Source organism: Ahaetulla prasina, chromosome 5 (genome assembly GCF_028640845.1).
Source record: "Ahaetulla prasina isolate Xishuangbanna chromosome 5, ASM2864084v1, whole genome shotgun sequence".
NCBI lineage: Eukaryota > Metazoa > Chordata > Lepidosauria > Squamata > Colubridae > Ahaetulla > Ahaetulla prasina.
Window position 1 is genome coordinate 10,280,979 of NC_080543.1, and position 24,480 is coordinate 10,305,458.

General features: G+C 43.7%; 1 protein-coding gene across 1 annotated transcript in view; it reads right to left on the minus strand.

Annotated features, from left to right (window-relative positions):
• The window catches only part of DLG2 (discs large MAGUK scaffold protein 2), a 1,438,267-nt gene that overhangs the window by 1,276,510 nt on the left and 137,277 nt on the right, over positions 1 to 24,480 (minus strand). Inside the window, exon 4 of the mRNA XM_058186296.1 lies at positions 18,177 to 18,322. Within this exon, the coding sequence (XP_058042279.1) occupies positions 18,177 to 18,322 (146 nt within the window). The remainder of the gene's footprint in view (positions 1 to 18,176; positions 18,323 to 24,480) is intronic.

A 24,480-nucleotide genomic window follows, 5' to 3' on the forward strand; every position in this document is an offset into this window, starting at 1 on the left:
CACCTCCAAGGTGTGGCTTTACTCCCAAGTTGACCCTGCTTTCTGAGTTGTTTTTGTCTTCTGGCAGCTCTGCGCATGCGGACACTGGAAACAGGCTCCAACTGTTCCTCTGCCTCACTGATGTCTAACTACCTCTCTGCCTCCGGTGCAAAGCTCTCATATGAGCTTTCCCCAGCCCCCAGGACTGGCCAATATTCCTCCCCAACCTCCTCATTGTCCAACTCTGCCAACTCCGCTGGCTGCCGGCGGGCCACAACAGGATGTTGGGCAATTCCTATTGTGGCTAATGACTTTCGGCCTGTGCTGAATCTTGGGTGAGGGGCTGATTGTTCTAATCCTACCATCCTGCCTTCGTTAGCTGTCAAACTTTGCTGCAAGGAGTTTCAAAATATCCTTGAAATGGATTTCTGCCTGCAGTGTTTGCTTTGCTTATGAATAAAGCCATCTAGACAGTTGTCTTCCTCTTTCAATAAGCTCTTTATCTCCTTAAGCGCTGGCATCTGCTGTGGGCTATTAAGAAAGACTGGGCGCTGCTTTCCTTTCTTTAAGACCATGTTTCTCCATTTCTCCCTTTGGGAAATATAATATTCTGCCTTTTTAATGTTTCCCAATATATTTCATTCTTGGGGAGGGGGCAGCTTCCCATACATTCCTCTCTAAATCACCGATCAAAAATTACTGTAGAGTTCACTCTGTCAAGAACCTTGGAGTACTGATTTCTAAAGATCTAAGTGTCAGAGCTCACTGTAACAATATTGCCAAAAAGGCACTAAGAGTCGTTAACCTAATCTTGCATAGCTTCTTCTCTGGTAATATTGTACTACCAACTACAGCATACAAAACATTTGCTAGACCAATCCTCGAATACAGCTCATCTGTCTGGAATCCACACTGCATATCGGACATAAATACAATCGAGAGAGTCCAGAGATATTTTACAAGAAGTGTCCTCCACTCCTCTGCTCGCAATAAAATACCTTATGCCACCAGACTCCAAATTTTGGGCTTAGACAATTTAGAACTATGCCGATTTCAGTCTGATCGAAGCATAGTACATAAAATTATCTAGCACAATGTCCTACCTGTCAATGACTACTTCAGCTTCAACCACAACAATACACGAGCAAATAGTAGATACAAACTCAAGGTAAACTGCTCCAAACTTGATTGCAGAAAATACGAGTTCAGTAACAAGAGTGGTCAATGCCTGGATTGCACTACCTGACTCTGTAGTTTCTTCCTAAAACCCCCAAAACTTTAAGCTTAAACCGTCTACTGTTGACCTCACCCCATTCCTAAGAGGTCTGTAAGGGGCCTGCATAAGTGCACCTGCGTGCCTACCATCCCTGTCCTAATATTCCTTTTTACTTATTCTTTTCATGTATCCAAATTATGTTTATACTTTTACCTGTTTGTATAAATGAATTTAAGTTTGGAAAAGTTTCTCATCCTTTCAGTAAGTACATATACATTATATGTATTTTATGTATTTTTATTGGCTGTGAACTGCCCTGAGTCCTTCGGGAGAAGGGCGGTATACAAATCGAATAAATAAATAAATAAATACCTGTTATTTTATATATGATTGACAAATAAATAAATAAATAAATAAAATATTTCATTTCTAGATGGCGAATGGAGTGAAGGACACCTTTTCGTCCTTTATCTTAAGAAGAAAAAATTTATTCACGCAGGTTTCTGAGGCATTGCTCCTAAATCAGTCTAACTCTGCGGCCGAAATCTCCCTTGAAACCGACGGGTGACAAAAAAAATTTCTCCATAAATGTGTGGCTGAAGCGATACTGGCAAATAAAGAGGTTATCTGGGTGGTAATATAAGCTTAGCCAGGTTTGCTGTTAGCAGCTCCGTAGCGGAGGCTGACTGCGAAATGGGCCCGTTTCTTTTCACCTCAATTTTCTCCCTGAATAAAAGGGCAGGAACGTTTCCCGCTAAAAATACGGCACTCCGGAGCCTCACCTGATGAAAGGAGAGGTTGAAAGTGAAAGTGAAAGGAGACCTTTAATGAAAGAACCGTCACCTCAATAGAAGGTCAACAACTGAGAAGTTATTGCTACTAAACGCAAAGAATGTAGAACTCTTTCTGATTTTATTTACTCAAAAGGATGAGAAACTGTTCCAAACTTAATTTCATTTATACAAACAATCCTCCTTCCTTCCTTCCTTCCTTCCTTCCTTCCCTTCCTTCTTCTTCCTTCCTTCCTTCTTCTTCCTTCCTTCTTCCTTACTCTTTCTTTCTTTCTCTCTTCCTCTTCCTTCCTCTTCCTCTTCCTTTTCCTCCCCCACTCGTCCTCCTCCTTCTTCCTCTTCCTCTTCTTCTTTTCCTCTTTCTTCTTCCTCTTCTTCTTCCTCTTCCCTCCCTCCCCTTCTTCTTCTTACCTGTAGCTCAGGACAAGAAACAACGGATGGAGACTAATCAAGGAGAGAAGCAACTTGGAACTAAGGAGAACTTCCTGACAGTGAGAACAATTAACCAATGGAACAGAAGTTGCCTTCAGAAGTTGTGGGCGCTTCACCACTGGAGGTTTTTAAGAAGAGTCCTCCACTCCTCTGCTCGCAATAAAATACCTTATGCCACCAGACTCCAAATTTTGGGCTTAGACAATTTAGAACTATGCCGATTTCAGTCTGACTTAAGCATAGTACATAAAATTATCTAGCACAATGTCCTACCTGTCAATGACTACTTCAGCTTCAACCACAACAATACACGAGCAAATAGTAGATACAAACTCAAGGTAAACTGCTCCAAACTCGACTGCAGAAAATACGAGTTCAGTAACAAGAGTGGTCAATGCCTGGATTGCACTACCTGACTCTGTAGTTTCTTCCCCAAACCCCCAAAACTTTAAGCTTAAACCGTCTACTGTTGACCTCACCCCATTCCTAAGAGGTCTGTAAGGGGCCTGCATAAGTGCACCTGCGTGCCTACCATCCCTGTCCTAATATTCCTTTTTACTTATTCTTTTCATGTATCCAAATTATGTTTATACTTTTACCTGTTTGTATAAATGAATTTAAGTTTGGAAAAGTTTCTCATCCTTTCAGTAAGTACATATACATTATATGTATTATATCTATTTTTTGTATTATTATTGGCTGTGAACTGCCCTGAGTCCTTCGGGAGAAGGGCGGTATACAAATCGAATAAATAAATAAATAAATACCTGTTATTTTATATATGATTGACAAATAAATAAAATATTTCATTTCTAGATGGCGAATGGAGTGAAGGACACCTTTTCGTCCTTTATCTTAAGAAGAAAAAATTTATTCACGCAGGTTTCTGAGGCATTGCTCCTAAATCAGTCTAACTCTGCGGCCGAAATCTCCCTTGAAACCGACGGGTGACAAAAAAAATTTCTCCATAAATGTGTGGCTGAAGCGATACTGGCAAATAAAGAGGTTATCTGGGTGGTAATATAAGCTTAGCCAGGTTTGCTGTTAGCAGCTCCGTAGCGGAGGCTGACTGCGAAATGGGCCCGTTCTTTTCACCTCAATTTTCTCCCTGAATAAAAGGGCAGGAACGTTTCCGCTAAAAATACGGCACTCCGGGCCTCACCTGATGAAAGGAGAGGTTGAAAGTGAAAGTGAAAGTGAAAGTGAAAGTGAAAGTGAAAGTGAAAGTGAAAGTGAAAGTGCAAAAGGGAAGGAGGATTCCCAGCTTTAGAAAATTTAGAACTACGCGCCTTTGGTATGACCTGAGCATAGCTCATAAAATTATCTGCTACAATGTACTTCCTATCAATGACTACTTCAGCTTCAACCACAACAATACACGAGAACACAATAGATTCAAACTTAAAAGTGAACCTCTCCAATCTAGATTGCAGAAAATGTGACTTCAGTAACAGAGTTGTTAATGCCTGGAATGTGCTACCTGACTCTGTGGTCTCTTCCCAAAATCCCCAAAGCCTTAACCAAAGACTATCTAGTATTGACCTCACCCCATTCCTAAGAGGTCTGTAAGGGGCGTGCATAAGAGCACCAGCGTGCCTACCGTCCCTGTCCTAATGTTCCCTTTAGTTGTATTCCTTTTATGTATTCAATTCATGCTTATATTTATATAATTATTTAATATGTATTTGACAAAATAAAATGAATAGAATAGAATAGAATAGAATAGAATAGAATAGAATAGAATAGAATAGAATAGAATAGAATAGAATTTTTATTGGCCAAGTGTGATTGGACACACAAGGAATGAATGAATGAATGAATGAGTGAGTGAATAGAATAGAATAGAATAGAATAGAATAGAATAGAATAGAATAGAATAGAATTTTTATTGGCCAAGTGTGATTGGACACACAAGGAATGAATGAATGAATGAATGAGTGAATAGAATAGAATAGAATAGAATAGAATAGAATAGAATAGAATAGAATAGAATAGAATTTTTATTGGCCAAGTGTGATTGGACACACAAGGATCTACCACTTCTTTGGATGCCTTCCCAAATTGAACACTGCAAGCATGAAAATGAGTCCTCCTTTAGCTTCAAGGGACCAGGGTGCCTCTGAAGGTCAGTGCTCTAAGTACTAAGAACCCAGCACAAATCTAAGCCTGTATGCACACCAACAGTGAAAATACCCTGCACAGTGTCTCTTGGAAGAGAAGGTTAATTTTCATAGGCGTTGGGGTGGCTCTTTTTTTTTTTTGGCAGGGCAATAAGGGTCTCTAATATCATTAAACCCACTTTAGAAGTCTCTGTGTGTGTGTGTGTGTGTGTGTGAGAGAGAGAGAGAGAGAGGAGGCTCCGGCTGAGCAAAGCGGCGGCGGGAGGCCGCTGGGAAAGCAGGAAGTAGTCGGAGATCTGCTTGATGGGGCGGATGGGACCTGGGCAGGCGTCGATGGCCATGTGCTCCTGGATGCTGATGGGCGGCTTGTCGCGCTGCGGTGGCTCATGCAGGTGGCGCCCGGGGAAGGAGGATTCCCAGCTTTAGAAAATTTAGAACTACGCGCCTTTGGTATGACCTGAGCATAGCTCATAAAATTATCTGCTACAATGTACTTCCTATCAATGACTACTTCAGCTTCAACCACAACAATACGAGAACACAATAGATTCAAACTTAAAGTGAACCTCTCCAATCTAGATTGCAGAAAATGTGACTTCAGTAACAGAGTTGTTAATGCCTGGAATGTGCTACCTGACTCTGTGGTCTCTTCCCAAAATCCCCAAAGCCTTAACCAAAGACTATCTAGTATTGACCTCACCCCATTCCTAAGAGGTCTGTAAGGGGCGTGCATAAGAGCACCAGCGTGCCTACCGTCCCTGTCCTAATGTTCCCTTTAGTTGTATTCCTTTTATGTATTCAATTCATGCTTATATTTATATAATTATTTAATATGTATTTGACAAAATAAAATGAATAGAATAGAATAGAATAGAATAGAATAGAATAGAATAGAATAGAATAGAATAGAATAGAATAGAATTTTTATTGGCCAAGTGTGATTGGACACACAAGGAATGAATGAATGAATGAATGAGTGAGTGAATAGAATAGAATAGAATAGAATAGAATAGAATAGAATAGAATAGAATAGAATAGAATTTTTATTGGCCAAGTGTGATTGGACACACAAGGAATGAATGAATGAATGAATGAGTGAATAGAATAGAATAGAATAGAATAGAATAGAATAGAATAGAATAGAATAGAATTTTTATTGGCTAAGTGTGATTGGACACACAAGGATCTACCACTTCTTTGGATGCCCTTCCCAAATTGAACACTGCAAGCATGAAAATGAGTCCTCCTTTAGCTTCCAAGGGACCAGGGTGCCTCTGAAGGTCAGTGCTCTAAGTACTAAGAACCCAGCACAAATCTAAGCCTGTATGCACACCAACAGTGAAAATACCCTGCACAGTGTCTCTTGGAAGAAGGTTAATTTTCATAGGCGTTGGGGTGGCTCTTTTTTTTTGGCAGGGCAATAAGGGTCTCTAATATCATTAAACCCACTTTAGAAGTCTCTGTGTGTGTGTGTGTGTGTGTGTGAGAGAGAGAGAGAGAGGAGGCTCCGGCTGAGCAAAGCGGCGGCGGGAGGCAGCGGGGAAAGCAGGAAGTAGTCGGAGATCTGCTTGATGGGGCGGATGGGACCTGGGCAGGCGTCGATGGCCATGTGCTCCTGGATGCTGATGGGCGGCTTGTCGCCTTTGCGGTGGCTCATGCAGGTGGCGCCCGGGGAAGGAGGCGGCTGCGGGGCTGCTGCGGGAGCCGCTGGTGCTGCTGGTGCTGTTGATGCTGCTGCCGCGCCGTTGCTGCCGCCAGGAGGCCGTCGCCAGCCCGGCCCTGCAGCGCCCGGCGCCCGGCCACGCTGCTGGCTGCTGGAGGAGGGCGGAGGGAGGGACGGGAGGCGAGCAGCGGCGGCGGCGGCGGGCGGCGGGCGGCGGGCGGCGGGCGGTGGAGGTGATGTCACGGCTCTGCCCAGCCCTGCCCAGGCGAGGCCAGCAAAGGGCCGGGCGAAGGCGACCGAGGCGGGGCTCGCAGCCCAGCTGAGCCGCTACGGAGGGAGGAGGCGGGGCCGGCTAGGCTCGGGAAGGCAAAGCAGGGCGTTCGTCACGGGATAGACTGCTGGGATCCACGGGATAGACTGCTGGAGCTGGAGGCTCGAAGGAAGGGAAGGAGAGGGGTGGTGGAGCTCAAGGTTCTTTAGCCCTAGACACCTGCCCGCTAGAAGGGAGGAGATCGGGCGGCCAGTCTCCGGGAAGGCAAAGCAGGGCGTTCGTCACGGGATAGACTGCTGCTGGAGCTGGAGGCTCGAAGGAAGGGAAGGGAGGGTGGCTGAGGCGGGCTCGTTTAAGGCTCTTCCAAAGCAGCCCTGCTGAACCGCTACGGAGGGAGGAGGCGGGGCGGCTAGGCTCAGGAAGGCAAAGCAGGGCGTTCGTCACGGGATAGACTGCTGTTGAAGCTGGAGGCTCGAAGGAAGGGAAGGGAGGGTGGCTGAGGCGGGCTCGTTTAAGGCTCTTCCAAAGCAGCCCTGCTAAACCGCTACGGAGGGAGGAGGCGGGGCCGCAGTAACTGAGAAAAGCCTGATGAGGCGGCTGGGCTACCTTCTGGCCTCATGAGTCGGCCGTCCGTCCGTCCGTCACTTCTCGGCTCGGCAGCCGGTTTTGAAAAAGGTTCCGTCGCTGGGTTTGGGACTTTTGTTTTAAAAAAAAAACACCACCTTCCTTTCTCCCTAGTTGAGGCGTTTTCCCAGTTCCTGTTTTTTTCCGCCCTTGCCTGTTGAGTTTTACCTGACAAGTTTCTTGCGCTTCCCCTCGACCTCCCTCCTCCCTCCGTCCCTTTCCCTTCCCCTCCCTCCCTCCCTGTCTTGTTTGTAGCCCCAGCGTCCCCTTTCGGTTGTATTTAAATCCAGAGCTTGAAACCTCCTCAGTGGGAGGAGAGGAAGCGTCGATTTGGCAGCTGACCGCACTTGCGGGCTGGGTAAGGAGAGCCCTAGGCGGCCTGCGGCGCCGGGGAGGAGAAAAAGCAGCCAAGAAAAAGGGGTGGGGTGGGGTGGGAAATGAATTTAGGAGGCGGCGTGTGTGTGTGTGTGTGTGTGTGTGTGTGTGTGTGTGTGTGTGCGCGCCCGTCCGCCCAGGAATGCCAGCTATTTCTTTGAAGGCGGGTGTGTAGCCAGGCGCCTCCTTCGCTTGAAACCGGGAGGTTTCACTCTTCGCTCCCTGTGTGTATTTGTCAACAATTATAACTCTTGATTGGGGTCCCTTGCCTTGCCTCGCCTCTCCCTCGTGCCCTCTCTGTCAACGCTGTCAACAATTATAACTAACGCGCTGGTAATTGCGTGAGGGGTGTGCGTGTGTCCACATAGGAATAAGACGCGCGCGCGCTAACGAAGCTAGTTGCCTGCGGTAGAAAGGACTCGCTGCAAGAGGAAGGGCTGAGCAGCTGGCAGTATAAGCCGGGCTTTTCAGCACAAAAGCGTGCTGAAAAACTGCTTACACTTTCGGTATATCTGATAACCAATGGAACAGAAGTTGCCTTCAGAAGTTGTGGGCGCTTCACCACTGGAGGTTTTTAAGAAGAGACTGGACTGTCACTTGTCTCAAATGCTTGAGCAGGGGGTTGGACTAGAACAGCAATCACCAACTGTTGGTCCGTGGACCACTGGTGGTCTGTGAGAAAATTGTGGTGGTCCACAGAAAAAATTATTTGCATTTTTTATATTGCACTAAATCAGGGGTCCTCAAACTATGGCTGGATACATGCAATGAACGTTTGTGTTGCTGCAGAGAGTCTCCCCCTTCGGGGTCTTCTTGTGTAGGTCGGAGGGGGCAGAAATTCTGACTTGGGGTCTGCTTCTGCCTCCTGGTGTGGGGCTTTGGGCGAAGGCTGGAGGGAAGGGCTGCTGGTGGTGAAGAGCTAGAGGGCATTGTTCCAGTGGAACTGCCTCATGGCTTGGAACTGGCTGACCATCTCAGCCTGCTGAGCCTTCAGGCACTGCTACCTAGCCTTGCACTCCCGCAGGTCTTCCCTCTGCTTGGAAAGCCTATGCTTCTAGACCTCAGTGAGGTGTTTCTGCTGAGCCTCCTTCTCAGTCAGATCCAATTCAAACTGAGCCAGCTGTTTTGGCAACTCTTTCTCATAGTGGCTGCTTAGCTCCAACAGCTGCTTCCTGTTGGGGCCCTAAAGAGCCCGCGTGGGAAGGCGAGGAGTGGCTGGGAAGGGAGGGACAAGTAAAGGCCAGCGAGCCACCCCTCGTCGTGTCATTGAGTTGGCCAGGCTTACCCAGTCACATGACCACCTAGCCACGCCCACCCAGCCGGTCTTTAGGCAGATCATATTAGTTGTCCGCGGGATTTAAAATTATGAATTTAGTGGTCCCTGAGGTCCAAATGGTTGGGGACCCCTGGACTAGAAGACCTCCAAGGTCCCTTCCTGCTCTATTCTGATAGATTGATTGACCAGGTCTACATGTGAAGGTTCAAGTAAACTTATTTTTAATCTTCCTAGTTAGAGTTAGATTTAGTTTAATCACGTAGTTAGAGTTAAATAAAGGTCAACAGCGCTCAAGGAAGGTTGGACTTAGTTCTCTTGTGGCTATGTAGGGATTCCTCTTTTCGCTCCCTCCCTTTTCTTACAACTAGGGAGACATAGGTTGAAGCAGTTCCTAAACCATCGGCATCTAAGAAGATCAGGCAGCCTTCTTCTCAAATGGCTTGCGGCGCACTCTGCAAAAAACTGGAATTGCTTACATTTAAAGAGCGCCTACTCAGCAGTCATAATTTATGTCTTAATAACCTCCCCCACTAAACGTCTCTCTTAGGGCTCTCTTTGAATTCTGCTTGGCTGCTGTAAAAGGCAAGAACCCACCTCTTGAACAAAATAAAATAAAAAAATAAATAACCCAACTGCCAGACATATATTATAGCAGCCCTCTAAATGTGCCAAGGTTCCCGCTGATTAATGACAAGAATTAAGAGGACTCTGTCTGTAAGAACATTGAGAATGAGAGGGGGGGGGAAGGTTCATATCAAGACTGAATAAATATCAAAGCTGGCTTTGGTTATCCAGCTGATAAGAAACTTCATAATCATTCGTTCCACGAATTTGTCTAATTTTCTCCGAAAGCCCCACATAGAAGTTCATAGAAGTTTCATAGCATAATAGCGTTGGAAGCAGGGCTGGGCTGTTAGGGGTTCTCAGGGGTTCGGGAGAACCTCTAGCTAAGATTCTGTGCAATTCAGAGAATCCCCAAATCCCAGTTCTGGTTGGACCCGCCCACCCCACCCTGCCCCTTCCAGAAGTCCCCACATGGCCCGTTTTGGATACAGGTAAGTGCAAGGTGAAAAATGGGGCCGTTTCTAGCCTCCAGAGGGCCTCCAGAGCCTGGGGAGGCAGTTTTCATCCTCCCGGAGCTTCAAGGAAAGCCTCCAGAGCCCGGGAAGGGCAAAAACTCCCCCTCCCCACCGTGGTGCAGGAGGCTGACTAGGCCACGCCCACCCAGCAACGGGGCAGAGAACCCCTTGCTAAAATTTTTGAAGCCCACCCCTGGTTGAAAGGGACCTTGGAGCAGGGATGAAATGTAAACTTTGTTATTACCAGATCCATGGGCGTGGCTGGGGGGGGCGTAATGTAACTGGGTGGGCGTGGCCAACTTTTTTTACTTTTCAGGCTAAATGTTGGAGATGCGATTGTGAAGATGCCACTTATTATCATATATGGTGGACTTGTAAAAAAGTTAAAGCATTTTGGATTAAAGTATGGTGGATCATGCAGAATATTTTGAAAAAGAAGATTAAGTTTACCCCGCAGTTCTTTTTACTAGGAATAATTATGGATTGTACAGCTATAGAGACTAAATTGATTTTGAACTTAATATCAGCATAAGACTTTTGATTGCTCAATATTGGAAGAAAGAAGAATTACCTACAATTGAAGAATGGACACTTAAAGTATCAAATCTGGCAGAAATGGCAAAAATCTCTGCTTACTTGAAAGACTATACACAAGAAAAATATATTTTAGAATGGAAAATGTGGATTGATTATATTCAAAATAAGTATCAGATAAAAAAATATCGAATAGCATATGAGTAAATTTAGGAAATAATTTGTATTTATAATTCTGAAGGAGAGGGGAATTGAGAGTGTGACTAAGTGTGGAGAGACTAGAGATTATAATATAGGAATTATTTTAGATTATGATTGTTAGTTTTGATACCCTGCATTTTGTTCTGGGAAGTCGGGGTGGGGGATGAGGGGTAAGGGGGAGGGGAATTGGGGGGTTGAGGCCAGTGATGGAGTGATGGTTAATGTACAGGGATTATTGAAGATGTATAAATATAATTAATGTAGGGTCGGGTCTGCCCAGTTACCATTTCAGAACGGTGGGGAGGGAAAAAAGAGAGAGTAGGAGGTAGGAAAGAGGAGAAGAGGAAGGAAGAGGGTAGAAGAGGAGAAGGAGTGTAGGGTGGAGGGAGGAGGTAGATAAGAGAAGGAGAGGAAGGTTTGGAAAGTAAAAGAAGGTAGAAGAGGGAGAGTGTTAAAAAAGGGGGGGGGGGTGACTGGGCAGGCCCGACTAATTGTATATAACTGTACATTGGATGAATTATTTGATATGATTGTAAAAATAAAACTTTAAAAAAAAAAAAGCCTCTGATGATCAGACAACTCAGCTGGGATCACCAGAGGAGCCTTTTAAAAGCATTTTTTCTACAACCTCTTCGGCCGGAGAGGTTGTAGGAAAATATTTTCAAAAAGTTCTGACGATCCCAGCTGAGTTGCCTGATCGCCAGAACCTTTTAAAAGCATTTTTTTTACAACCTCTTCAGCCGAAGAGGTTGTAGAAAAAATGCTTTTAAAGGGTTCTGATGATCCCAGCTGAGCCGCACGATCATCAGAGGCTCCCGGTCCAAACCAGGAGCATTTCACCTCTGCCTTGGAGGTCTTCTAGTCCAACCCCCTGCTCGAGCAGGAGACCCTAAACCATTTCAGACAAACGATGATGTCCAATCTTTTTTTGAAAGCCTTCCATGAAGAGCACCCACAACTTTTGAAGGCAAGCTGTTCCGTTGGTTTAATTGCTCTCACCGTCAAGAAATTTTTTCCTTTGTTCTAGGCTGGTTCTCTCCTTGGATAGTTTCCATCCGTTGTTTCTTATCTTGCCTATTGGTGCTTTGGAAAATAGTTTGACCCCCTTCGTCTTTATAGGAGCCCTTCAAATATCGGGATGCTTCTATCATTCCTAGTCCTTCTTTTCATTAGATTAGACATACCCAGTTCCTGAAACCGTTCTTCGAACGATTTCACCTCCAGCCCCCTAATCATGTTACTGTAGGTGTAAATTTATTTATTTATTTTATCTAGCGAGACAGTTGCAAACAAAGATTAAAAATAGCAAACAGGAGGAGGTAATTGTATAAGTGATAATCCAAACCGCTGAGATAAACATAAAGCAAAATGCAAGGTCATAAAAACATTCTACTTCTAGTCTAAGGCCTAGAAACAAACAAATTAGCCAATAGGACTCACAGGACTAACTTAACTTCCTGTTGTGGTCTGTCAGCAGCCTACGGAGCTGGCAATGAAGTCGGACAGCGATGAGACTGAGGTGAGGCCAGGGCCATTGGGAAGTGAGGTGCGGGCTCCAGAGCTTCCAGAGAATGATAGTAGTGAGGCAGAGGAACAGGAGGACCCTGTTCCTAATGCACGCATGAGAAGAGCTGCAGCAGAGCAGCTCAAGCAGATAGGACAACTTGGGACTAGGGCCAAGAGATGATTGGCCCCTCCCATAAGGCTTAAAAGACCAGCAATGGCATTTGGGCTTTGCCGGAAAACAACGTTGGTAGCTTTGTCTTCTGCTTCATCTACATCTTGCCTTTATTTTTGTGACTTCTGAACGTTTGCCAAGAAAGGCCTTTGGCAGTTTGCCTAATTGGACCAAGGTTTGCGATAGGACTGAGGAATTTGTGTTGGGAGGAATTTGTTTTAATTTGAGTTAAACGACACTGGGAATGAAGTAATTCTCAGCTGTTCGAATTAAGTTTGTTTGTTTTTTGTGTTTCCTGCTACCTACCTGGGCCTGGATCACAACACTTCCTAACCCAGAAGCTTAGGGGAACAAGCAAGTTTTTAAGAAAGGCCACCCATGCTATTGCATTCAGGTCTTGCTGGGGACGATGTTCCAGAGAACAAGGACAAACCACATGACATACCATAGTACAGGCAGTCCTCAACTTTCGACTGGCCACTTAGCAATGGACCCCTCAAAAAGAAGTATTTCTGACCTGCTTCTGAAATTCCAGTGCCCCCCCCCCACTTTCCATACAATCACGTTTGACATTTTGGGCACTCAGCAATCACTCCAAATAGAATAGAATAGAATAGATTTTTTTTTTTAATTGGCCAAGTGTGATTGGACACACAAGGAATTTGTCTTGGTGCATATGCTCTCAGTGTACATAAAAGAAAAGATACCTTCATCAAGGTACAACATTTACAACACAAATGATGGTCAATATATCAATATAAATCATAAGGATTACCAGCAACAAAGTTACAGTCATACAGTCATAAGTGGAAAGAGATTGGTGATGGGAACGATGAGAAGATTAATAGTAGTGCAGATTTAGTAAATAGTTTGACAGTGTTGAGGGAATTATTTGTTTAGCAGAGTGATGGCCTTCGGGAAAAACTGTTCTTGTGTCTAGTTGTTCTGGTGTGCAGTGCTCTATAGCGTCGTTTTGAGGGTAGGAGTTGAAACAGTTTATGTCCAGGATGTGAGGGATCTGTAAATATTTTCACGGCCCTCTTCTTGATTCGTGCAGTATACAGGTCCTCAATGGAAGGCAGGTTGGTAGCAATTATTTTTTCTGCAGTTCTAATTATCCTCTGAAGTCTGTGTCTTTCTTGTTGGGTTGCAGAACCGAACCAGACAGTTATAGAGGTGCAAATGACAGACTCAATAATTCCTCTGTAGAACTGAATCAGCAGCTCCTTGGGCAGTTTGAGCTTACTGAGTTGGCGCAGAAAGAACATTCTTTGTTGTCCTTTTTTGATGATGTTTTTGATGTTAGCTGTCCATTTTAGATCTTGCGATATGATAGAACCTAGAAATTTAAAGGTTTCTACTGTTGATACTGTGTTGTCTAGTATTGTGAGAGGTGGAAGTATGGAAGGGTTTCTCCTAAAGTCTACCACCATTTCTACGGTTTTGAGTGTGTTCAGTTCCAGATTGTTTTGGTTGCACCACAAGGCTAGTCGTTCGACCTCTCGTCTATATGCGGATTCGTCATTGTCTCGAATGAGACCAAATGTATAACCTTTTGCAGTTTCTCAACTCTACAAAGAGATTGCTCAAGAACACACGCAGATACCCAACACATATCCAGATATTTCTTCCTTTCTCTTTAAAAAATTTATATAGCCACCTACTTGCTCACAGTGACTATGTATGTATGTATGTAGGTAGGTCTTTGGTTATTCGGGTTTTCTCCCGCGTAAAATTGGAAGTGTCTTGGCGACGTTTCGACGAAGTTCATCATTCTCATTCATCATCTTCATTCATCATCTTCAGGCTTCAGCTTCGTGCTTCTGGGAGCAATGTGTGATTGCAGCTGTTTCTTCCTTTTTAACTGCTAGTGGCAGTCACATTCACAACAAACTTGAGGGCTCCTGGATTGGAGCTGAAAGGCGAAAGGGAAGCAGTATGCTCCCTCCCACATAGGGGCAGACCAGGTGCTTCGACAGAAAAACACTATTTCTCCCCTGGCTCAACTGATAAAGGAAGGAGAACTTGTGGCTCAGGGGTTAATACAACTGCCTAATATGCAGGCAGCCCAAGTTTGAACCTAAGTAAGAGCATGGCTAGCTGATGAAAGCTAAAAAGCTTGAATTTTTTTTTTATTGAAAAAGTTTTACAAAAACATATAAATTATTGTCAAAGTGGGGGCCGTCTAATTTATGCAGGAATGATGTTCCAAAAGGAGGAAGCCACCTCGAAGAAGGACTGGGGCGGTGACATTATAGCAGTGTTCCAATATTTGAGGGGCTGCCACAAAGAAGAGAGAGTCAAGCTATTCTTCAAAGCACCTGAGGGCAGGACAAGAAGCAATGGGTGGAAACTCATCAAGGAGAGAAGCAACTTAGAACTAAGGAGAAATTTCCTGACAGTTAGAACAATTAATCAGTGGAAGAAGTTGCCTCCAGAAGTTATGAATGCTCCAACACTGGAAGTTTTTAAGAAGATGTTGGATAACCATTTGTCTGAAGTGGTATAGGGTTTCTTGCCTGAGCAGGGGGTTGGACTAGAAGACCTCCAAGGTCCCTTCCAACTCTGGTATTCTATTCTAACCCTGGTTGGAAAGCAGATCTGAAACGCAACCAATGCCGTCAAGGAGCCTTAAATAATGAAACATGGCTAAATCCTTGGGCTTCCATTACCATCCATTCTGTGGCTACAGAAACAAAAGTAAGCTCTCTCCCTCCATTGGGGAGGATGTACAAAATATTGACTCTGTTCATCCATCAGTTACGCAGTCATTAGGGGATATAGATCCTGCCTTTCCAAGTTCAAAATAAGGCACTCAAAATGACTTTCAAAAATAACTTTAAAAAAAATCTTGATCATCGTAACCACCCCAAAATCAATAATAAAGACATTTAGTGAATGGGGTAATACAAAATACGCCACAGCGGAAAACTGAAAACTGTCCTTGTTTTAAAGCAAGATATTCCCTTTGGCTGGTGGAAGAGCACCAAAGAAAGAAGAAGAAAAATAAACATTTCTGGAAACAGAGGTTCCGAACGGATGTAGAATATTGTTTCACCCTAAAAACAAAACAAGGCATAGATAGATAGATAGATAGATAGATAGATAGATAGATAGATAGATAGATAGATAGATAGATAGATGATAGATAGATAGATAGATAGATAGATAGATAGATAGATAGATAGATAGATAGATAGATAGATAGACAGACAGACAGACAGACAGACAGACAGACAGACAGACAGACAGACAGATAGATGATAGATAGATAGATAGATAGATAGATAGATAGATAGATAGATAGATAGATAGATAGATAGATAGATAGAAAGAAAGAAATAGATAATGAATGGATGGATGGATGGATAGATAGACAGATAGATAGAGACATAAATAAATGGATAGATAGATAGATAGATAGATAGATAGATAGATAGATGATAGATAGATAGATAGATAGATAGATAGATAGATAGATAGATAGATAGATAGATGATAGATAGATGATAGATAGATAGATAGATAGATAGATAGATAGATAGATAGATAGATAGATAGATAGATAGATAGATGATGGATGATGGACGGACGGACGGACAGACAGATCAATATTCTTAGTATCTCACTGCAAGCGATGCCAAATGTTTATGCTCAAATTGTCCTCTGATCTTATTTTCCTAAAAATGAAGACTGAAGAAAGACCCAATCAGGATCAAGGCCACAGCATTGGAGAAACCTATTCCCACTGTATCAAAATCCTTCCTCAAACCCTGAGATATCTGATACTAACGACAGAGAGAAAATATGGAAGTTTTTACAGTAGAACTACAGCTGTTTCTCAATTTACAACAGTTCATTTAGTGCCGAGTCAAAAGTTACAATAGCACTGAAAAAAGTGATTCATGACTGCTTTTCACACTTATGACTGTGGCAGCATCCCCACGGTCAACTAACTCAGACATTTGGCAACTGGTTCATATTTATGACGGCTGCAGTTAGTGTCCCGGGGTCACGTGATCACCTTTTGTGACCTTCGGACAAGCAGAATCAATGGGGGAAGACTTTAAGAGTTGTTAGACTTCAACTGCCAGAATCCTAAGCCAGACATTCTGGGAGTTGAAGTCCACAAATATTAAAGTTTCCAAATTTGGAGGCCCTCCAGTTTGTGGTGCTTTAAAGGTGCTGAGCCTCAAAGTATGCTCAGAACTGTAGTTGCCTACGCTATCTTAAAATCCTTTAGATATTTGGCTACAACATCTTCTGTAAGATGTGGTGGCTTAAAGACCCCAGAGATGGCCTCTGCTCCGGTGGTTCGAGTCCTAGCACCTCATGATGGAGTGAGCTCCTGTCACTCACCTCAACTTCTGCCCACCTAGCAGTTTGAAAGCATGTAAAATACAAGTAGATAAATGGTGGAAAACATGTTGCGTTTTGTGCTCAAATGTGATGCCCAACTGCAAGGCGACATTGGCGGTGAGAAAAGGCCCCAGATGATACCGCAGAATGCCATTCGTCTTTCTGGTGAGGAGACATGGGGCACCATGGTTAAGCACACGAGCATGAAGTAAACGGACTAGCCAAATAAGTCTTTGGCTAGACTTAGCCAATTAATTGGTAGCCAAATAATTACTTTATACAAATGCTTTAGTCTCCTGGCTAATTGTAACATCCTTTAGCTGTCTATGTGGAAAGATTCTTATGCAGCATAAATCTGAAATTGTTGTGACCCAGGCCCAAGTAGGCAGTAATAAACTTAGTCCATGGAAAAACAAACTTTATTCGAACAGCTGGGAATTACTTCATTCCCAGCATCGTTCAACTCAAAGTAAAACAAATGCCTCCCAACACAAATTCCTCAGTTATCTCACAAACCTTGGTCCAATTAGGCAAACTGCCGAAGGCCCTTCCTGGCAAACGTCCAGAAGCCACAAAAACAAAGACATATACGAAGCAGAAGACGAAGCAGAAGACAAAGCAGAAGACGCAGCTACAATGTTGTTTTCCGGCAAAGCTGAAACGCCGGTGCTGGTCTGTTTTAAGCCTTATGGGAGGGGCCAATCATCTCTTGGCCCTACTCCCGAGTTGTCCTCTCTGCTTGAGCTGCTTTTGCCTTCTGGCAGCTCTTCTCATGCACGCATTAGGAACAGGCTCCTCCTGTTCCTCTGCCTCACTACTATCAGTCTCTGGAGGCTCTGGAGTACGCACCTCACTTCCCGATGGCCCTGGCCTCACCTCAACCTCATCGCTGTCTGACTCCGTTGCCAGCTTCGTAGGCTGCTGACAGACCACAACAGAAATCTCATTGTGCAATATATTTTTCACTGGGCCAATCATAATTCATTTTCAGTTTTAAAGATGCTCTTATTTAGATGTGTATGTTTCAGTGGTGAAATGCTACCAGTTCGGAAGAACCGGTAGTGATAAAAACTACTAGTTCAGGCAAACCGGTAGTAAAAAAATGCTACTGGTTCCTCTAAACCGGTATTTCGGACAATCAGCTGTGCCGCGTGATTTAAAATCGCTAGTAAGCAGGAAATCCTGCTTTCTAGTGGAATCTAAATCGCACGGCACAGCTGATCCCTTCCCCTCGCTGTTCTACTTGCTTTCCTAAGCCTCCCTTTGGTGTGTAATACGAATGCACATGCAGCGAACATTTGGCATGCAACGCGCATGTGTGCGCACGCAGCATGCGTTTGGTGCACAGCGGGCATGTGTGGCCAGCGAACCGGTGAGAAACCAGTTCAGATTTCACCACTGGTATGTTGGTTTTATTCTCCCTCTGTGTGTGAGAGAGACAGAGACAGAGAGAGACACAGAGAGAGAGAGAAACTGAGAGAGAGAGAGAGACAGACAGACAGACAGAGACACACACACACAGAGAGAGAGAGAGACAGAAACAGAGACAGAGACAAGTCAAATGTTTAAAAATGATACCTCTGATGTTTTGGGCTGGTTTTCATTATCCGTTCCTAGAGACGGTGTCTTTTCCCACTTTTCTGCAACCTGATTGGCTTCTTCTATCTTTTGCTGGCAACTTTTCTGAGAGTTCAGTAGGGTCAGTTCATAGAATTCTTGAATGTCTGTTGGTAAAAGAGAAATAATCTGTTGGTTTCTTTTTAAAAAATAAATAAATAGAACAGCGGTATTTGATGTAATGGAGATGGCGGTTAGTGATTTTTAAAAAAAAACTTAAAATCAGCATATATGACGGACTTATTGAAAAGTACATTATGTCTGAATAGGAGCAGAAGCTGCTGACATAAAAATTGTTATTCCATAGTGCCTAGACTTTTTAAAGGGCCATTTTCCTTAAAAATATTGCATTAGACTTTTCATAAATATTATATGAATACATGAATAACGCATTGGTCATCATTACTGAATGAAGACTAAAAATAGGCATATTCATTGGAAAAGACTCCAATATATGCCAAATAAAAAAATGTATAATGTACATAATATTATGGTGAAAAGACCCTCCCCCTATTCCTACAAGCTGCTATCAAACCTTGGCAGGTTTCATTACCAAACCTACAAGATAGAATAGAATAGAATAGAATAGAATAGAATAGAATAGAATAGAATAGAATAGAATAGAATAGAATAGAATTTTTTATTGGCCAAGTGTGATTGGACACACAAAGAATTTGTCTTAGTGCCTATGCTCTCAGTGTACATAAAAGAAAGGATACGTTCATCAAGAATCATAAGGTACAACACTTAATGATAGTCATAGGGTACAAATAAGCAATCAGGAAACAATCAATATTAATATAAATCGTAAGGATACAAGCAACAAAGTTACAGTCATAAGTGGAAGGAAATGGGTGATGGGAACAATGAGAAGATTAATAGTAGTGCAGATTTAGTAAATAGTTTGACAGTGTTGAGGGAATTATTTGTTTAACAGAGAGATGGCGTTCAGGGGAAAACGGTTTTTGTGTCTAGTTGTTCTGGTATGCAGTGCTCTGTAGCGTCGTTTTGAGGGTAGGAGTTGAAACAGTTTATGTCCAGGATGTGAGGGGTCTGTAAATATTTTTACAGCCCTCTTTTTGATTCGTGCAGTATACAGGTCCTCAATGGAAGGCAGGTTGGTAGCCATGTTTTTTTCTGCAGTTCTAATTATCCTCTGAAGTCTGTGACTATCTTGTTGGGTTGCAGAACCAAACCAGACAGTTACAGAGGTGCAGATAATAGACTCAATAATTCCTCTGTAGAACTGGATCAGCAGCTCCTTGGGCAGTTTGAGCTTTCTGAGTTGGCGCAGAAAACATTCTTTGTTGTACTTTTTTTGATGACATTTTTGATGTTAGCTGTCCATTTTAGTTCTTGCAATATGGTAGAACCTAGAAATTTGAAGGTCTCTACTGTTGATACTGTGTTGTCTAGTATTGTGTGAGGTGGAAGTATGGAAGGGTTTCTCCTAAAGCCTACCACCATTTCTACGGTTTTGAGTGTGTTCAGTTCCAGACTGTTCCGGTCGCACCACAAGGCTAGTCGTTCAACCTCCCGTCTATATGCGGATTCATCATTGTCTCGAACGAGACCGATCACTGTTGTGTCATCTGCAAACTTCAGTAGTTTAACAAACGGATCCTTAGAGATGCAGTCACTGGTCTATAGAGAGAAGAGATACACCTCTCAATACAGGTAGTCCTCGACTTACGACCACAATTGAGCCCAAAGTGTCTGTTGCTAACTGAGACATTTGTTAAGTGAGTTTTTGCCACCTGTGTCAACCTTTCTTGCCACGGTTGTTAAGTGAAGCATCGCAGTTGTTAAGTTAGTCACATGGTTATTAAGTGAATCCCATTGACCTTGCCTGTCGCAATAGCCGATCGTATGACTGCAACTTTCATAAATATGAACCAGTTGTCAAGCATCTGAATTTTGTTCACATGACCATGGGGATGCTACAAAGATCTTATGTGTGAACAACTGTCGTAAGTCACTTTTTTCAGTGCCATTGTAACTTTGAAATGTCATGAAATGAACTGTTATAAGTCGAGGACTACCTGTACATGAAGTACCCTTGTAAAAAAAAAACCTTTACAGCAAATGTGAGGCTCAAAGAATCACACTGAATTCTAGTTAAGTTGATTTACAGCTCATGCATGTAAATCCTGGTCCAGAATGCGGCCGCGCGGATGATAGAGGGAGCACCTTGTGGCTCCCATGTGACACCTCTCCTGCGCGGTCTGCACTGGCTTCCGGTGGTCTTTCGGGTGCAATTCAAGGTGCTGGTTACCACCTTTAAAGCGCTCCATGGCTTAGGACTGGGCTATTTACGGGATCGCGTACTGCCACCAACAGCCTCCCATCGACCTGTGCGCTCCCACAGGGAGGGCCTCCTCGGGGTACCATCAGTTAAACAATGTCGACTGGCGGCCCCCAGGGGGAGGGCCTTCTCTGTGGGGGCTCCTGCCCTCTGGAATGAGTTGCCTCCGGGGCTTAGATGTGATTTTTAGAATAGAAGAGTGGAATTCTGAAATGTGGAAATTAGCCTTAAATGATAAAATGACATGTGATATTAAAATTAGAAGTGGTGTGTATAAAGAAGATATTTTCTGGAAGACTTGGAAACCATTCGTGGACTATGCGCTTGGAACATTGGACGCCTCGGTACCTGTACCTCGAGAACGTGGATTTTGGCAATCATGAGGATATATCCGAAGACCCAAATCTTCCTTTTTTTTTTATGTATAGCACAAGGGTGGAAAAATGTATTTTCTTTTTTTTTTGTTTGTTTGTTTGTAATGTTAAAAAAATTTTTTTAAATAAAATAAAAACTAAAAAAAAAAAAGAAAGCACGTAAAAATGCAAGTAGAAAAAATAGGGACCACCTTTGGTGGGAAGGTAAGAGCGTTCCATGTGCCTTTGGCGTTGAGTCATGCCGGCCACATGACCACGGAGACGTCTTCAGACAGCACTGGCTCTTCGGCTTTGAAACGGAGATGAGCACCGCCCCCTAGAGTCGGCAATGATTAGCACGTATGTGCGAGGGGAACCTTTACCTTTACTTAAGAATTAACGGCATTCAAGAGGGATTGGATTTAGACTGCTTGTGGGAACATAATGACTCTGACCTTATTCCTCTCTTGACTCCCACCTCCCAGCCGCTGACAGTCTTCCTACACAAGGTGAACTAATTCTGAGTGGTGACAGGGAGAAGATTCAGTCAGGAGCTCAATAAGCCAGAATTGTTTCTATTCACTAATCCTATCTTAATAATTAGTACCAGTAGTCCTCACTTAACAACTGCCCTGTTGAGCAACAGTTCAAAGTTACTACAGCACTTAAACAGGTATGACCGATCAGCTTAAAGTTCTATGCTACAATGGTAGTTGTATTTTTAAAACGGTATTTCATTGGAGGGAATTTTTAAAGTCTGCTTCAAGAACATGTAACATCCAAGAAAAAAAGCAGGATAGTTTTTTTTTTTAAAAAATATTCTTAACAGAATAATAGAATTTAACAGAATAACAGTGTTGGGAGGGACCTTGGAGGTCTTCTAATCCAACCCACTGCTCAAGCAGAAAATCCTATACCATTTCAGGCAAATGGTTGTCCAATCTCTTCTTAAAAATCTCCAGCGATGGAGAACCCACAACTTCTGGAGGCACGTCGTTCCCCTGGTTAACCACCAGGGGTAGTATTCACTTACTTCCACTACTGGTTCGCAAATGTGAGCGTGTGCCAGGGGTGAAATCTAAAACTTTTCCATACTGGTTCTGTGGGCGTGGCTTGGTGGTCAGGTGACTGAATGGGCATGGCCAATAATAATAAATAATAAAAATAATAAAGTATACAAAACTTGGGAGCGCACCAGTCTACCTTCTTTAAAAATAGAGGCACCGGTCTACCAATTGCCTTTTTTTTGGGAGGCATTGGTCTACCTTCTTTAAAAGTAGAGGCACCGGTCTACTAGCTGCCTATAGCATTGATCAGCTGTAGTGCGGCCCTTTGAAGCACCGCGGCAGGCATTTAAGGCCGCTTGCAGCTATATCATCACCGAGAGCTTCAGGGACAGAGAAGAGGAACAGCGAGGTGTGGGCGGTGGGGGGGCCCGGGATTTTTGCTACTGGTTCTCCGAACTACCCACCCCCATCGCTACCGGATTGCGCGATCCAGTCAGAACCGGGAGCATTTCACCCCCGGTATGTGCCCCTGCGCTCACTTCACATGTGCCACCTCCGTGCATATGCAGAGCCTTCTGCACATGCGCAGAGTGTCAAAAAGGGGACGTGATGAGGTGCAGGCGGGTGAGCAACCGCTGCTATCAATTCACCCGAACCGGATAGAATCAGCTGAATGCCACCACTGGTTCTGACCGTCAGGAAATTCCTCCCTAGTTCTAAGTAGCTTCTCTCCTTGCTTAGTTTCCATCCTGGCAAGAAGGATGCCTGTCGTGTCCCACTCCTCCGCTGACAGCTGGGTCAGGGAAATCCGAATCAGGCGTGCCTCTGCAGCTCTGCCCAAAGTCCTAGCAAAGTCCTCAGAGCAGGCAGGAGACCAGTAAGTGACTTCAGCAAGATAAGTTCGACTTTGCCTGACTCAGAGACTGCCAGAAAGCAGATCCTTTATATAGGCCATGGGGTGTGGCTCCATGACTCAGCACTCATTAAGGCCTGCCCCTCCCTTCCCTCTGTTGCCTCCGCCTATCCAATCTTCTGATGCGAGGGTCACACCAATCAGCTGTTGGGAATAAACCCTCCTCAGACTCACCTGCTGTGGAGGAGGGGGAGGGGTCTAGCTGCTCCGTTTGCCTGGGCATGGAGTCAGGGCTGGGGCAGGGAGATTCTCCTTCTTCTGCAGTTTGTGTGGGCATGGAGCCAGGACTTGGGCCGGGAGGCATACATTCCTCAGTGTTCGGGAGCAGGTAAGAAGGCCCTGGCTGCTCTGAGGGCGGGCAAGACACAACAATGCCCGACTTACAATTTATATTTATACACTTGTGCAATTTATTTTAAAATCTAAGGTCAGCAAGAAAAGAGGCTCCATACTGGGAGCCGCTCAGAGTTGGTTATAAAATGAGTGGAAATATATATATATAAATGGTTTAAGTCAATAAAATACGTTGAGATGGCAAAAGTGGAAAGTTGTCAATTTTTCTCCACTTGTTTTATAAAATCCACTTTTAGTGACAGACCGGAACGCTGATCTACTTAAAAAAAAATATTAAGGGGTGAAAAACGGAAGAAGCAGAAGAAATCAGCGCGATCGCCTGCAAAACGTAATGGAAATCTGAAAAAATCAAAAAGAACACGAACAGGAAATGGAAATAAAAGGAAGTTACCGAGAAAAATTGCATTCCTGTAGTCTGGAATTGTAGAGATGGCATCACGAAAGTTAATGTGTAGAATAAACTACGGTTAGTAAAGGATGCTAACATCAGAAAAGGCTTTTCCAGATACGATCCAAAATAAATGGGGGGAGGGGAAGACATATAAAATCCATTTACTGAAAATGGAAAAAGGACCAAGATTACAAAAAAGAAAAGAAAAGAAAAAGAAAGAAAGAAAGAAAGAAAGAAAGAAAGAAAGAAAGAAAGAAAGAAAGAAAGAAAGAAAGAAAGAAAGAAAGAAAGAAAGACAGACAGACAGACATGTCTGGTTTGATTTGAGCTACCTTTCATTATTTCACTGGAAGACTCTTGAATATATCAAGGCTGAGGACTATACTAGAAAATTCAAAAACATCTGATCTGTTTTATTCACTATACACACTCAGGTTCCTGAAGTCACCAGAAAGTGAACTGATTGACTTTAAGCCAATCACCAGGAGACTGTGAGTTCTAGTCCCGCCTTAGGCATGAAATACAACTGAGTGACTCTGGGCCAATCACCAGGAAATAATGACTACTAGTCCCGCCTTAGGTGTGAAATTCAACTGGGTGGTTCTGGGCCAATCACCAGGAGATTGTGAGTTCTAGTCCCACCTTAGGTATGAAATCCAACTGGATGATTTTTGGGCCAATCACCAAATTACTGTGAGTTCTAGTTCTGCTTTAGGTATGAAATCCAACTAAGTGATTCTGGGTGAGTCACCAGGAGATGGTGAATTCTAGTCCCATCTTAGTCATGAAATCCAACTTTGGGCCAATCACCAGGAGATGATGAGTACTAGTCCCGCCTTAGGGATGAAATCCAACTGGGTGGTTCTGGGCCAATAACCAGGAGACTGTGAGTTCTAGTCCTGCCTAAGATATGAAATCTAACTGGGTGATTCTGGGTCAGTC